The 15418-nt window shown below is 43.4% G+C and overlaps 6 protein-coding genes across 6 annotated transcripts; 5 read left to right on the plus strand and 1 right to left on the minus strand.

The window, feature by feature from the left end:
* Window positions 1-355: 355 nt before the first annotated feature.
* On the plus strand, window positions 356-1327 carry Bfra_000461 (putative spherulin 4-like cell surface protein; the record flags this gene model as incomplete). Its single annotated transcript, XM_037330907.1, has 1 exon — window positions 356-1327. One exon carries the CDS (start codon window positions 356-358, stop codon window positions 1325-1327), a length of 972 nt encoding a protein of 323 aa, XP_037197240.1.
* Window positions 1328-3575: 2248 nt separating this feature from the next.
* Window positions 3576-3793, plus strand: Bfra_000462 (uncharacterized protein; the record flags this gene model as incomplete). The annotated part of the gene is made up of 2 exons (XM_037330908.1): window positions 3576-3739; window positions 3769-3793. 2 exons carry the CDS (start codon window positions 3576-3578, stop codon window positions 3791-3793), a joined length of 189 nt encoding a protein of 62 aa, XP_037197241.1.
* Window positions 3794-4477: 684 nt separating this feature from the next.
* Window positions 4478-4994, plus strand: Bfra_000463 (uncharacterized protein; the record flags this gene model as incomplete). The annotated part of the gene is made up of 2 exons (XM_037330909.1): window positions 4478-4601; window positions 4852-4994. Coding segments are annotated over 2 exons (267 nt in total), but the record flags the coding sequence as incomplete, so codon positions are not given.
* A 3525-nt stretch (window positions 4995-8519) lies between these two features.
* Window positions 8520-9794, plus strand: Bfra_000464sa (uncharacterized protein; the record flags this gene model as incomplete). The annotated part of the gene is made up of 1 exon (XM_037330910.1): window positions 8520-9794. The coding sequence occupies one exon, from the start codon at window positions 8520-8522 to the stop codon at window positions 9792-9794; it is 1275 nt and encodes a 424-aa protein (XP_037197243.1).
* Window positions 9795-11227: 1433 nt separating this feature from the next.
* Bfra_000465 (putative methyltransferase domain-containing protein) lies at window positions 11228-12524 on the plus strand (the record flags this gene model as incomplete). The annotated part of the gene is made up of 5 exons (XM_037330911.1): window positions 11228-11629; window positions 11694-11759; window positions 11862-11892; window positions 11951-12312; window positions 12393-12524. 5 exons carry the CDS (start codon window positions 11228-11230, stop codon window positions 12522-12524), a joined length of 993 nt encoding a protein of 330 aa, XP_037197244.1.
* A 706-nt stretch (window positions 12525-13230) lies between these two features.
* On the minus strand, window positions 13231-14097 carry Bfra_000466 (putative dna-binding protein; the record flags this gene model as incomplete). Its single annotated transcript, XM_037330912.1, has 1 exon — window positions 13231-14097. One exon carries the CDS (start codon window positions 14095-14097, stop codon window positions 13231-13233), a length of 867 nt encoding a protein of 288 aa, XP_037197245.1.
* Window positions 14098-15418: the final 1321 nt, after the last annotated feature.

Below are 15418 nucleotides of genomic sequence, written 5' to 3' on the forward strand. Positions count from 1 at the left end.
TCGTTCAGTCCAGCCGCGTAATCGAAGCCAACTCACACACATTTGGAAGGTGTCATAAAAGGCTTGCATATATATTGCAATGAAGAAATTCAGCCTGAGAGATTCAGTAAGATATACTATGTATATGCGAGCTAAATTTTCAATGGTACATTTGCCAAGTATCGTATTTTCGACCGTATGGCCAGATGTGGAAAGCGACTTTTGGTGAAGGAGAAGTCTCCTCTTGTAACGTTTCTATAATTCTCTGCTATGATGCACGTTCTATAGTTTGCATTTTTGGTATTACTGGTTTTCGCTCGTTTCCGCTCATTTGCTTTCAAACAATCCGTGTGACGGATACGTCCCCGTCGTCAACATGGTTCTGCCAGCCTTCGTGTTTCTTCCACTTTATATGTACCCATACAATTCGACTTCATGGAGTACACTTACCACCTCGATTGTTGCCAATCCAGAACTTAAGTTTCATGTGATTGTTGCCCCCAATTTGGCGTTTACGGACCCAGATGTCAATTATGTTGCAGGCCTTACAAATCTAAGTAGCTACGCAAACGTCCTGACTCTTGGCTATGTCTATACCTCTTACGGAAATCGAGATGTTATAGAAATCGAAGCAGAAATCGATAAATTTGTCGGGTGGAACTCACCAACAGAGCTTCCAATAGGCGGAATTTTCTTCGATGAGTCGCCATCAAACAACTCAACATTCTCATATATGAGTACACTTACCACATACGCGAAAACATCATTAGGAGCTGGGAAAGATTACATATATTTCAACCCCGGTGTTGCGGTCGATGCGTCCTTCTATACACTGGCTGATAGCATCAACATTTTCGAAGAGTCTTATGCGAACTTCAATGAAACTTTATTAACTAGTTTGGATAATTCCTTACTAGCTAAGTCAACTTATGCAATTCATGATTTTACTGGAACTACAACAGAACAAACTGCTCTCGTGAGTCAGCTTGCGTCTGCAAACCTAGCAGGAATGCTCATAACTACACAAACTGGGTACACGGAGTGGTCAAGCTTATGGTCTTCGTTCTGCTCCGAAGTAAATACATTGAATCTTGGTAATGGGACCGGAGGTGGTGGTGGAGGGGGAGGAGGAGGTCATGGAGGTGGTGGCAGCGGTGGTGGTGGAGGAAATAATGGAAGCCATGGAGGGGGAGGGGGAGGGGTGAACAACGGAGGACACGGAAGTGGAGGAAATAACGGTGGACATGGAGGGGGTGGGGGTGGGGGTTATGGTGGCGATGACGATGACGAGTGCGATGACGATGATGAAGACGACGATGACGAAGACGATGAAGATGAAGAAGATTGAAGAACCGTGTAACTCATGTTATCAAATGAACCGATGGCTCTTGATAGTACTTACAGACAGTAATCGCGGGAAATCTAGCATTTTCAATCACTTCTACATACATACATTCTATCTGTTCAGATATCTAATTAATTATTTCACCATTTAAGAAAACTACTTCATGGCACTCAAAAAACATAGAATAGTAGTATTATTTGTTCAGCTCAAACATGTTAGGTTATTGTAAAACAGTTGTATGGATGAGTAACAATCATGGAGATCTGAGTCTCAAACATACATTTGAGGTTCCATTTCTCCCCATCAACAGTGTTATACTACTATAAAATTGTGATACTCATATCAGTCTCTTTATGTAGGAGTAGTAAAAGTATACTCTAAGACCCCATCACTACTGATTTCGATTTTCACAATCAAAAAGTTAGCAGATGACATTAATCTGTAGACTGAAAGTCAAACATAGTAGAAGATAGATTATATACTCATCCCACCTCAATACTCATCTTTGTGAGCATATACAACAGCAATAGCCCCAAATCTTTCTTTGAGCTTGTTCTACAATCTCTCTTCCTTATATCCCTCTGTAATCTTGGCACTGTGTTTCTCCATACAAAAGCGGTTGAATCTGCTGTTAACTTCATCAAGCTGATACCCAAGCCCTTATGATAAATTAAGATTCCCAGTACCATGAAAAGGAACCAACTTTGTTGTTTACCAGTACTCCCTTGAGTGAAAAAATTCAAAGGGATACAAGACTGATTGCTCAACAACGTCAAGTGTATGCCTGTCAAAGCCAACTCAATCTCCTCGTTCCTCTTGCTCTTCCCTATCTCTCAATATCGGCTGCTAGTACAGAAAATCTTCTGCATCATTCCCTCTAAGCAAAGAAATCCTCACCTACAACTGCCAAGTTAAGACACCAGTAACCACCCCCTTTAAGCGATAGAGATCTCAGATGTTCGAGAAAGTTGACTTATTTGAGATATTAGATTCGATTGTTTATAGAAGTTGAAGTTATGTATTTCGCTCGGAGGGGGAGGTCGGATAAGTGGAACATTTCGGTTGAGCACCCCTTTATACGAACTACATGATCCGATGTAGAAAATGTATTTGGCGCTGAGGATTCGAAAAACTGGGCCTTTTGACTTGGAAGTTTGATCAGTTCGTTGAAGCCCCTTTCTGGACTGTTTATGACAAATCTTGTAACTAAGTTAATATGTGGCCTACAATATCCAGATTAGCTGTGTTATGACGATACCCTTTTGGGATTCATCACATACCTGTTTGTGTAGAATAGTTCAAATTGTTTGGCTTGCAGATGTAAGTTGAGTCTATTAACTGTATCTTAGTGCCTGCCATTTATAAAACTCTTTCTGGGTTGTTGAAGTTCTGCGAAGTCATGGCTACATTGTCAGTGCTCTTTTTTTCTTTCACCACGGCTCCTAGGTTATTCTGAGTAGCTTGAGCTTTCTCCAATGCCAGGCTCGCTGTTTAAATGAGTTCGCTTTCTTTCTTAGTTATTAGCACCGTAAAGCCCGCTGATATCTTTGATACCATGTTCCGAACCAAAAATTGGGAAGGGCTTGAGCGTAAGATTGTTGATATGAGGATGGATATATGTACTTTCTGGGTATTGCGTGCCGCTTGCAGCACTGGCGCAACTTGAGAAGTTGCACTCTCTGTTGCATGCAGCTCCTCAGTATGAAAAGATGTGACGGGCTTGAGATTGGATAATTGGAGAATGGAGATATATTGAAATAATGCCAAGTTTGGATGCTTGTCGCTTGAAACAGGAAGAAAGACTTTGCAATTTGCACAAAATACTGGGTGAACATATTGCAGTGACTTGAATCTACTGGTTCCGCACAAGTTGAGTCTCATTCACTATGGAGAATAGGATGGCAATCAAAACCCGAAGTTGACCCTTTCACAGACATATTCCGCTGAGGAATGACCATGAATGAATTCAGACACAGATCTATGAAGGCAAACTTATCATAAAGCAGAACATTATATAACCCTAGCACATCCACTATATGAGCTGGTATTACAAGGTGCTGACAACAAAGCTAGCTAAGTCTGGTCTGCTTTCTGAATTTGCAAATTCTGGCAGATCAAAAATAACAAAGGGTGGAAGAGAGAAGAAAATATCTATTAACAATAGCTGCTAAGAGGTCTTTCGGAGATAACCGGTGTTAAATTGAAGGTTTGTGCTTAGGTAGAGATGTATTGGCACCGCATGAAAACCAACATGATTTTTCCTGTTGCCATTTATGTTCAAATTTTCAGTTCCAATCACAGAGCTTTGGGAACTGTTTCTGAATACCTACAAGGTGGTCAAGAATCGATGGCCGCAGTACATAACAAAACCCCTTCATCTCAATATTCTGGGAATGCTCGGGGACTTCACTTAAGGTGATATAAAATATGTGCTCAACATCTAGATTGGCGGCCTTCGATGAGCTTTAGTGAAATAGGAGCGTTTTGTAGCAAGAAAGTGACGCCCACGATGTTTTGATGCTCTATGACTGCGCTGCGTTATACACATGTAAGCTTACGAGTCGAGTTTTCAGTATGCGAGCAAAGATGATAAACTGATGAGACGGGCAATCATAATCCTAATGAGCCAATGTAAGGGTTTAGTCTTCTCTTCCAGACTCTGTATGCCTTCGACCACCTGCAGTCAGAATTCGCAACGTTTGAACGTGAACCTACATCATGAGCTTGGAAATAAATCAGAGGTTTAACATCTTGAAAAATATCCTAAGGCGAAGAGACAGTACATTAATTTTGAACTTAGACAGTTTTTGACAGTACACAATGAAGACATCAGGATCATAACTTGCAATGAAAAAGCTTCTGAGAAAGTCTGGCCATAGATCACCATATTTCGATAGAACTTTGGACACCCGGGAGGGATGCAAGTGTTCGGATGTTGTCTGCGCAACGGCTGTTTCTAACGAAAGCGAAATTCTTCTCATCGTATTTGTAGTAAATAGCCGCGCACTTTCATTTTCCTTTGGTAGCATACTTTCTTAGATTTTTACCTCAACGATTCAAATCATCGACTTTGCGAAGTTCCTTCTACTCCAGTATTACCTCGAACTATCGATATGCCACCACTTCAAGCTCACACGCGAGCTAACGTAAAGGAACTACTTCGCCTGCAATTCAAACTTTCAAGCCGACTTACCTGGAGCACGAATATGGTATCGTTTGGGAACAACGTCACAATGGACCTCAACATCTTCAAAAACCTCGCAGGATGATCATTTAGGTCTCTGTCCAATTTGAATGCTATCATAGATCTGCGAAGTGGCTATGAGGTCTTCCGAATACTCTGTTATCTTTCAGCAATACCTTCATCAACATCAGCTCCAACCGAAGCTTCTATCAACCATCGACCACTTACGAGGCCCTCTTCTTCTCTGGCCTGACTTTCGCATTAAACAAATCTACTCTCACTAACCGCACACCGCCTGCGGATTCATCATGTAGATAAATCCACCGCAGAGTGCATTACATAGGCTTGGAACATGGCATTGACCTCTCTTGGACTGTCGGCGTCAAATCTATTCCGGATGATATTATACAGGGTGGAAAGGAGAAGGAAAAGGGGAAGCCGCTCTTTCTTCATTTGAAATATATAACTAGGATAGTAAGGACCTGAGGATTACAAAAGATTAGCAAGTTTGGCAGACCCCTTCAGAAGGAGAGTGGAAGCACGATGCGATCAAACCATGCTAACGAGGCAGGGTACAATATATCAAGAGACTAGTTGTGTATAACATTGAGTAGCTCCGTCCTAGTACCTTTAGATATCAACGAAGCAATGATTTTATAAGATTTGGGAGCTAGGAGGGGACTATGACTGGTATGATCAATAAAAAAAGATATCAAGCTAGAAGGTAACATGTCGATTAGACGCCAACTCTCTCCTAAGGATTAAAGACTCTAGCAGCTTGACGGACAGGATTAGAAGCAGTGGCTTTACTAGGTCCATCCTTAGACTCGAATCTATCCGGTCGTCTAAAAGCTTGCCGACATGTTACAACGTCACAACTATCCATTGAACTACCTGCGCGTTCTTAACCGACGGAATGCCTCCAAGCCTCTCTGTACTTGAAAAGCGCACAGGTTCATGCATATCAATCATAGATAATTATAATACAGACTAATTGATTTAGTCGAGGTGGTTTGGTGTGGAGATGGCGAGTCCAGCGTGTTCACACAGATTGACACTTCTCTCAACAGAGATGCAGTGATCGATATATCGAAGATATTCTGCGAAACACTGGGAAGATATATAAGAATTAGTGATGTGAGTATTTACTTCATTCATTTCCATAAACGATTGTTATCATGGCTAACAACTTGATAGTGCGAAAGTAATTGAGTCTACCGAGTCTCGACAAAACTTCTAACCCTACCTCCCACACCTGTCAACTCTTGATATAGGCCTCCTAAAACGCTGCGAGTATAAAAGAGATCGTCAAATTTCTATTTCACGTACTGTTAGTCAAGATTAGCACCGAAATTCAATAACAGAAAGAGTCAAGGCCTTACAACTTTATGGGTGATGACGAATGAAGGGGGGTGGCGAAAGAACATAAGTTTCTTTGCAGCTCATGAGTGGTTTAATTGGCAAACTACATGAAGAGAGTAGAATTCTCACAGAGAAGGTGCCTACGACTCGCATTGAGTTTACTTCAGCAGCCAGGCATTTTGTTTCCCGTCCCATAGTACCGGAAATATTGGCAGCAACGATACTTCAGCGTTTAGAGCTCAACTACATCGGAAGATCTACAAAAACTACACGGCTACTTAGTTTGAATTCGACCATCCATCATGAGAAAGGCATTATCTCATCGAACTCTTGACTCTATCACAATATTGAAGTGACATATGCGCGTCTTATCCGTCTACAATGTAAATATGGAGCCGAGACTGGGTATATTTTGATGACGAATACACTCAAACATGCTTAGTCTAGCTTCTTTTATTGCTGAGCGGTGATATCTAGTAAATGGAGACAGAATAAAGTGTATGCAAATGGTTAATCTATATCAGTATCTACTATGTTCTGATAATATCACCGGTACTCCGCGCGGTATTCACAGCTCTTCTAACAACTCTCAAGCAGAATCGAGTAGGAATCTTGGGAGTATTACAAGTGGTGATATTATCGTTCTCCATCTCCCAACAATATCATTCGCACTCGGCTCACCATTGACGCCTTAACTAACCCCTCGCAAGCCGATTTGAGTAGTAATCATAGCAGTATCGTGTGAATCGTACGATCCAAAACGTCAACAGAAGCTGGGACGAACTAGTTAATGACTTTAAATGAATACTATGAGCTTTGAATGACCAAGCACTGCCCCAAATGCTCAAAATTCTACTGTAGTCCTTGCGCTTAGCTTGATATAAAGGTAATTTCACGGCTCGCATCTGACCACTTCTTTCTTCTATACCCTTCCATCTACAGATTTCTTCCTCATCCTCCAATCAAAAATCTTCTCATTCCCGCGTTATTCCAACAAAAGTTCCCGCTAACCTCCACAAAGCAAGGCTGCAGTACGCTACAGCAACAGGATCTTCCTCGGAGACGGGACGGTACCACTTATTCTCAACGGCTTTACCCGCCTAGTCACCCGTACTGACAGGCTTCTAGGTTGAGAAGGTATAACAAGGTATTGGAATATCCCGCGCTTGAAGCTAAGCCGCTTTTGGTCTCCCATCTCCTTCAAAAGGCTCGAAGACTTTTCTCCAAAGCCCTCCTACTCTTATCCAACACAGCCTCAACCTCTCTTCTCCCTTCTTTTATTCCAACACAAATTCAATCTCCTTCTACCTGTACTAAGCTCAAGACTCATAACAACTCACTGATTAAACACTCTTCTATCTTGAAGTTGTGATTAATAGAGGTTTTGATATTCTTTGAACTTGCGTGAACCTGCAGACAGATCTTTTCGCTTCTAGAACTGCGCACAAAACACCTAGCACCGACCTTCTAAAGAACAAACATTCCATTCAGGGATCGAGATCGTTTCTAGAACGCTTAGTCTTACGTCTGACAATATTGTCGCGTTGCTGCTAGGAGGATTAGTTCCTTGTAAGTATTATATCCCCCCTTCTCTCCTCAAGTCGCCTTGGTCAACAGTACTATTCCCATTGCTGTCCATTCAACATTGGACTTACAGACTACCTCCTCTCACTAATAGAAAGCTAACGATATATAAGGTGGTTCAGATCTAGAAGATCACAAGCTTGTTGCTCTGTCAGCGGAGTCAAAATTCTTGTAAGTGTTTATCTCCACCTAGTTTACAGCACGCCCTTGGTCCATAGCACTCCACTCTTTGTTCTTCCTCTTCTTACATCTCATCACTTGCCTTTCAGCATCAATTGTCTGATAACAGAAGGCGCTGTCTAGTATTCAAGTATTACGCGTTTCTTGCTCTGCCAGCAGCGTCAGGTCACTTGTAAGTAGCAGCCTCAACCTTCCATCATAACACAGCTTTGAGCTATGGCACAACCAGCATTTTCCCCTTCATTCGATTTGACACAAGATTGATCTATTCTTATCACCAATCTAACACCTCAAGTAGCTGTTTAGAACTAAGGGATCATATTCTCATCACTCTGCCACCAAATCTAGATTTAAAGTAAGTAACTTCTCGATTACCCCATACAATTTGCAGTTAGCATCAAACTACAAACTCATGTTTTCACTTGGTTCTTCCTCATCCTCTTTACCTTCACATTTGAGTTGAAATACAAAACTAACATACCATTTGTTGTCAGATTCTCCACCTTATCGACTGTCTACCATCGATTAGACACTACTTAAAAATACAACACTTTCGTCGACTTGACAGTTGTCGTCGCCTATCCTGTACTATTCGCTAGTATATTACCGGCGATATACCTCTGCGTCTATCCTCTGCATACTACTATCTCAAGTTGGACCATATTCTCTTTTGAAGGTTGATACCTTTGCGATCTTCCATCTCGAGTGTACCGTCCGAATCGGGTTATTCGTCAGACCCAAGTCAATCAACACTTAACACCACCTGCCACTATCCAGCGATCATTGTCTCCATTCTTCGCCAAAGCTTTACACTTCGACCGATAACGTCCCACACGTCTTATCTGAACCGTTATCAGACTTGAAAGGCCGTCAAACATAACCAACATGCCGCCCGCCAAGCCCAAAGGACATAAAAACCTTGAGCCAATGGCTCAGAAGACTCCGGTTAACCGTCGTCGTACTAGTCTTCCAACTCGGGAGGATAGTGTCGGCGAGGAGAGCTTTGATGAGAGCAATTACTCTGAAGATGACGATGATGATGATGATGATGGAGAAAGCGTCTCTGGCCCCTCTTCGTCGGAAGTGCACTCCAAATCAGACACCACCGCCACCAATACCTTCAAACGCTCTATTGTGTCACAGCGTCGATACATCCCTGACTTTGACAGTCTACCAAACACCGGGGTTTGGATCTCTCCTGCTCCTAGTAGACATACCGAGTTTAAGCAAGTTGTTGTACGCACCACCAAGTGCGACATTTGCAATCAAAAGGTTGAGGCCCAGGACAAAGAGGAAGACGGAAAGGTCATGCAACGATGTCGTTGCTGCAATATTCAATTTTGTCAGGATTGTGTGCTTAGAGTGTCTGACGATAAGATACATTTTCCTGTTCTCGCAGAGTTGGAATGGGAAGCCAAAACAAAGGTTAATGCTATGACTCGGGGGCATAATGGTTTTAGAGACCATATGTTCCACAAGCCGCGATCTGAACCAAAGCCAGTCAGACCCATGACGGCATCTGAGAGATTGGCTAACTCGAGGGCTATCGCTTCAGGCAAATTCAGCAACATGGCTGTTAACACCCCCACCCCCTTACGTCCATCGCGAGCCAAGACCAACAAAGCTGCTGCAAAGAAATCCAAGAAGCGCCAGCTTCCTCCCGGCTACGCAGCTGAGGAGGGTGATACTCATTATGAGTTGGACTGGGACTGGATTCAGAAGCTTCCTATAGAGGAGCAGCGTAAGGAGAGAAAGGAGGCCGCTCAGCGGAATCTTTTGAGAAAACCTACTCTCGAGACAATGGAGGATACCGGCACCGACGAGGCTGAACTCGAGCCACCTTTAAAGACTCGAACTCCACTTCCAAATGTACCAAAGCGTCGTAAGGTTGCAACTCGCCGTCGCAACGGTAAATCCACCAAAACAGTCTCCGCCACTAGTGATGTTGAGACTCCCCGCATCCAACCACCACGCAACACTCTTGATAGCCTAGCTCAGACCGGTCAAGTTACCTGTGAGAATCGTCAGGACATGAGCGAGCGATCGGATGAAAATGAGCGTGGCATGACACCCAATCACGACGACTTCGACAACGAAGATTGCATCCGAGTTGAAGCCAATGAGGCTGAGGAGGACGAGTATGAGCCCGAAGACAACTGAGTTTGATTTTACAACACCTTCTCCTACTTTCCAACTGACGTTTTCGGTCAGATCCTCCGGAAATGATTGGTTAACTTCTCTTTGCGTTGGCATATCTCAATCACTCAAGAAGGTTTTGCAACTAGAAAGCTGCTGCAGCCCCACAATCCTCTTGAGATACCCTACACTACCAGCGTGTTTCCGATTCAGCCCTTTCCTCCACCCAATTCGTGCGGTCTTCTTCGAAGAAAGCTCACGTAGCGTGGCGGAACTGACGAATCATCATTTTTCTTTTCTTCTTTCTCTTTTCCAAAATTCCCCTCATGTTTCCTATTTCGCTTTTTTTTGACCTGGATATGCACACCAGCGTCGCCCTTAGGGGCACTGTACATCATCAAAGATAGTTGCAGCATAAACACAACTGGGAGGATCGTGGTTTTAATGAGGCCAGAGGGTAGGATAGGTGGTGCTTTAGTACTACTAGTGCTGCTTGATGAGCACAGTTTCTCCACAGATTCTCTTTAGATAATTTCCAGAAAATATAATATTCGTTTGACACAATTTAGATACGTCGTCTGCGTGATTGTTATAATAGAAACCTGTAGATGTAGCTGGATTCCGAGCAAATGAACTTTGTGTGCAATCGTATATTAGTTTTCCACCTTGCCGGCTTCGACGGACCTTCCTAGGCAGGATATACTTTTGGACAGCTATTCCCAAAGACTTCCAGGTCATAAGATGCCAAATATTCCATATAAAGCCCACCTACCGTCACTATTTCAGTGTCCTTCGTTTGTCGAGGATGCGGAGAACATTCAAAGCGATACTTGCATTTCCATAGCCCGTTCGTCGAGTATCCCCTTCCAATGACTCACTGTTCTCTCAAAGTTCCCCCCTAATCCTTAATCAACTAGCTATGAAGAGTATTGAAACAGATGAAGCGAAGGCATCAAGCATTGGAAAACTAGATGAATTTCCGGCTCGTGAATAGCTTCTGTAGTCGAAAGATATTTTCCTCGACCAAAAATCCCAATCCTGAGTCATAACAGACAAGAATGAGAGAAGCTAACGAAAAGAGTGGATTGCCGATTCTTCAACATGCATGAGATTACGAAAAAGGGAGGTGTAGATTACACTCAATGCAAGAAATCCAGCTACTGCAATCAACTTTCAAACTGCATAAGCTCAATGATCAATGCTTCAATCTACAGGAGACGCGGCTTCTAGACGTGATCCCGTTCCCGTTCGGAAAACGGTCTCAAGCTTACATGTAAATCCACGGCCTGTTTAGGCAGCATAATAAAAAGACGAAAGCCATGAATCTATCGCTCGAGCGAAATTCCATCATTATCCATATTTTCCCATTCTTTCTTGTGTGTGCTCTCGGTACACAAACGTTAAAATAGACAAACAAGCGTTTCCCAACCAACTAGACCATCGCTCAATCCCTCAACATGTCCGCTCCCAATCTCGACCCCACCAACCCCCCCAACTCCGACCCCACATTTCGCAACTACACCAGCACACAAGCCGCGAAGTACGCCGCGCACCGTCTCTCCTACCCTTCAAAATTATACGAGGCGGTGATACATCACCATGAGAAAACGGGGGGACAATTCAAGCTAGTGCTTGATCTGGGATGTGGACCCGGAAATGCAACTCGAGATATCGCGGGACATTTTGAAGAAGCGATAGGCTGTGATGCGGGGGAGGCGATGATAGGGACTGCTAGGGAACTGGGGGGAAAGACGAAGAGCGGGAAGGATATTGTTTGGGTAGTTGGGAGCGGAGAGGAGTTTACGGGACTGGAGGAGGTGGAAGAGGGAACGGTGGATTTGATTACTGTTGCTATGGCGGTATGTGTTGCTGGTCCTGCGATTTATATGGTTGGGGGCTTTAATTGATTGTGGAAAATTACAGGTGCATTGGTTTGATATGGATAAGTTTTGGGCGCAGGTTGCGAAGGCGTTGAAGCCCGGAGGAACGGTGAGTCTCTCCTTTGTCGCTGTGCTATTCAGTTGAATCACGTTTTACTGTGGAAGTTTATACCATAAACCGAGACGAGAAGGTTGCTAACGCAAAATATAGGTCGCGTTATGGACACGCGGTAGTACCCTATGTCCCTTCCCCCTCCCCCTCTCACTCCCTCCAAAATCCACCCACTAACCTCTTCCAAGCATCCTACTACCCACATCCCTCCGCACCCAACCGCTCCGAACTCCTCCGGATCTTCCTGAATTTCGAGCGCAACATTTTGGCTCCCTACGAGCTACTCCCTAACCGTCTCTCTCGAGATATGTACGACAATCTTCCTCTCCCCTGGAATATCCCGCATCCCATTCCCTCTTCCATCTTACCCGAATCTCAATTTCTGAAACTCGACTACGACCGTGATGGAATACTGTCTAATCCGGAATCCGATGATTTCTTTTTCGGCGGGAGGGAAATCACGCTTCAGCAGGCGGAGAAGTCGTTGGAGACGGCTAGTATGGTTACGAGATGGAGGGAAGCACATCCGGAAGCAGTGGGAACGGAGAAGGTTAGTTGATTGCGTCTTGATGAAATATAAAGCCCGCCTCTCTTTGAATCAGGCTATCATACTAACCTATTCCTCCAAAGGATGTTTTGAAACTGCATATGGAAGAATTAAGAAAAGCGATGGGCGGGAATGAAAGTATGAGGACTGGAAGTAGCACTACGATCATTCTTGTCAAAAAGGCTTTGGAGACTTGTCTCTCAACAGGCGTCTAGTTATTACTATTAGCTGTGCTGGTAATGCGGCATACTATCTTTCCATTTGTGATAGGGAATTAGAAGTCAGTTGGATAGAGATAGAGGATGGCATAAGCGGATGTGGAAATATAGAAGAAATAAATGATTCAATACTTACGGGAGTAGATGCACTAATATGTATCTGAAGTCCCAATTTATAAGATGACAGTGATTAATGAAGAGCTAGACGAAATGGAATTTCTGTATGGATTAGCTTGATATTTTTACTGTGGACTATTTCATCTTATATCATCATATCTGAAGAGGGCATTTAAGACGGAATAAAATCTCACAATATCAATATGATCTAACGTAGATCTCGTCATGTTCAAAACTCTCAATGAGATGGTACATGTTATACAAAGTGCTATGCACTTTAGCTAACACCCAGTAGACCATTTAACCATAACTCCGATGCAATTCCTCCCTAGCGTAACCCATATTCCAAGCCCTAATACTGTGGCTGTACGCCAATTTTCAAGGTACATCCGCCCTTTCCGATCAAAGCATCGAGAGCTTGTAGATATACATGTGACTCCATTCGCTAATATCCTTCCCGGATCCCAATATACCTGTATTATGACATGAATTATGTTCTCTAAAACAGTTCGAATGCATACTGCAAGTAAACAAGTAGACCATTTGCGACCCTGCATCACCCCAAATATTCACAGGCAGCAGAAAACTAACTCCAAGTAGAGTTCAACTTTGTCCTGGTCTTTCTCCTTCCCTTCAAACCCACTTCCCCAGCACCCATTAGAGTCTTCCATCTCCTCCCTAGATTCCCCCTATCCTTCCCTAAACTCCTCGCGCAATCTTGCCAATCACTTTTACTCAACTTGAGCTTTTCCAACACCAACTCCACTAACATTCTATCTTCCTCCCTTGACCAATTCTCCCTATCTTGGTCTTCTTCCTCATTTCTTTGCGCTTCACTCTCACGAGGCTGTGAATCACCCCCAGCACTGAAGATGAATGCGCCATCGTCAGCAGCAGTATTCTCCATCTCGGCTAAGCGTAGCGTATGGAAATCGCTTCTCTCTAACCCTAACGGTAAAACCTCTGGTGCGATTCTCCGCCTGCGTTTAGGTGTGCTGGGAGCTCGAAGTGTTGACTCTTCGTGCTCTTGTTCCGAGACATCATCCATCCTCTCGTGAATCATATCATCATCCGTCTCCCTCCTCCTCTTGTTGATTCCTCTTGGAATTTCTCTCGGTGTTCGTTTCGAGATGCGTTTCCTATCCCCAGTTTCTGGTACGACTCTCTTGGCAGTAGATGGTATGCGCAATCTAAGTCTCGGATTGGAAGTCCTAGTGGGAGGTGATGAAGAAATTTCTGCATGAAGTGTGGGTGGCGAAGGTAATTGTGTCGGGGTTGTGAGCATAGATTGCAGAGCGCGACATGATTGAAATAGATTGCTGATAGTAGGTGTGGGAGATAGTGAAGGAGTAGGAGAGAGAGGTGGTGATGCGAATAGAAGGTTGTGATTTCGAGATGGTTGAGAAAGTGCTTGCGATGAATCGGCACAGGCGAATGCGGACGGTAATAACATCTTTCACTATATTGTGATTTCACGATACAAGCTTGGACTTTCTTGAGATGTTGATTTTATTTTGAAGGTTGAATGTTGTAGGTAACAATGAGTGTTATTTGTCTACTTTCCAGACAAAAAGCAAAGTGATGGTTTGCGACCGACGCCTAACAATAATGCGCCGGAAAGCGTCGAAGGCTTGTAAACTTTTCTTTCTTTCTTGAAAGATAAATCAAAAGATTCGCACCAGTTTCTTCTATCGCTAGAAGCTTTAATATTGGTATGCGACAAAGAAGGTGTGGTGATATTTCCAATTAGGTTATGATTTTTGACCGTTTTGATATATCGTTTCCGTTGCTATTTGACGAGAAAGGACGAACAAGAGGGCCAAAGTGAACAAACGGGGCGGATAGCTGGGTTATGTTAATAATGATCGCGAACTGCACAATTACGACAGGGATGTGTAAAGTGTGAACTTGTGAACTTGTGAACGTGTGATCGATGCTGCATTAGACATTTACGGATTACGGAGAGTATGGAGACGCTAAATAAACTAATAAATGAGACAGGGATCAAAATAAAATGGCGAAACTCAATCCCTTCCAGGTTCTTGATAGTAATAAATTGGAAGTTTGTCTTTCTGCTCTGGCGAAGATTGGATTGAGTGAAGCATGGAAACAATCAAGGCAGAAATCAAGTGGAGTGAAGTGAAGTGAAAGAACAAAAGAAGAAAGGGAAGAAAAGAAGACTACCTACTAGAGCATGACGAGAACTAGCAACAGTACTGTTACTGCTACTAGTACTTCTACAGATATCAATTTCTCTCCCATCTCGAAATATCCCTCAATCTAGTCTTCCGGTAAGAGGGATGACGAGATCCTATCTTTCCCCTCTGTTAACTAATCTCTCAGTTCCTCCTCGCTTTCATAGTAGTCACCATTACAACAAGATACTGCCCTCTTTTCCTCTATACCACACCCCTTGCCATTCATCCCGAGTCAACTCAAGACTCCAGACTCCAGACTCCAACTACTCTTGTAAGTTGTACCACTGTACCACTGTACCGTATAAACATCACACTGTTCCACAACATTTCCAGATATCTCATTACTACTTCTACTGGATGGAACTGAAAAGCTTGGAGTGCAAACTTCCTACCACTCATACAAACTCAGCTAACACGGAAATTGAGTCGGCCAACTCCTTTCTAGTTTCCATTTAATTTATATTCCATCAAGCCATCTATCAAATTTCGGGAAGAAGCTTCTCCCCCTCTTCCCCCCCCCCCCTTTGCTCCAAGAGTCGTTTGAGGTAACGTCTAGTGTCTTGCTAAGAAGTGAAG

This window comes from Botrytis fragariae, assembly GCF_013461495.1.
Source record: "Botrytis fragariae strain BVB16 chromosome Unknown tig00000001, whole genome shotgun sequence".
Classification (NCBI taxonomy): Eukaryota; Fungi; Ascomycota; class Leotiomycetes; order Helotiales; family Sclerotiniaceae; genus Botrytis; species Botrytis fragariae.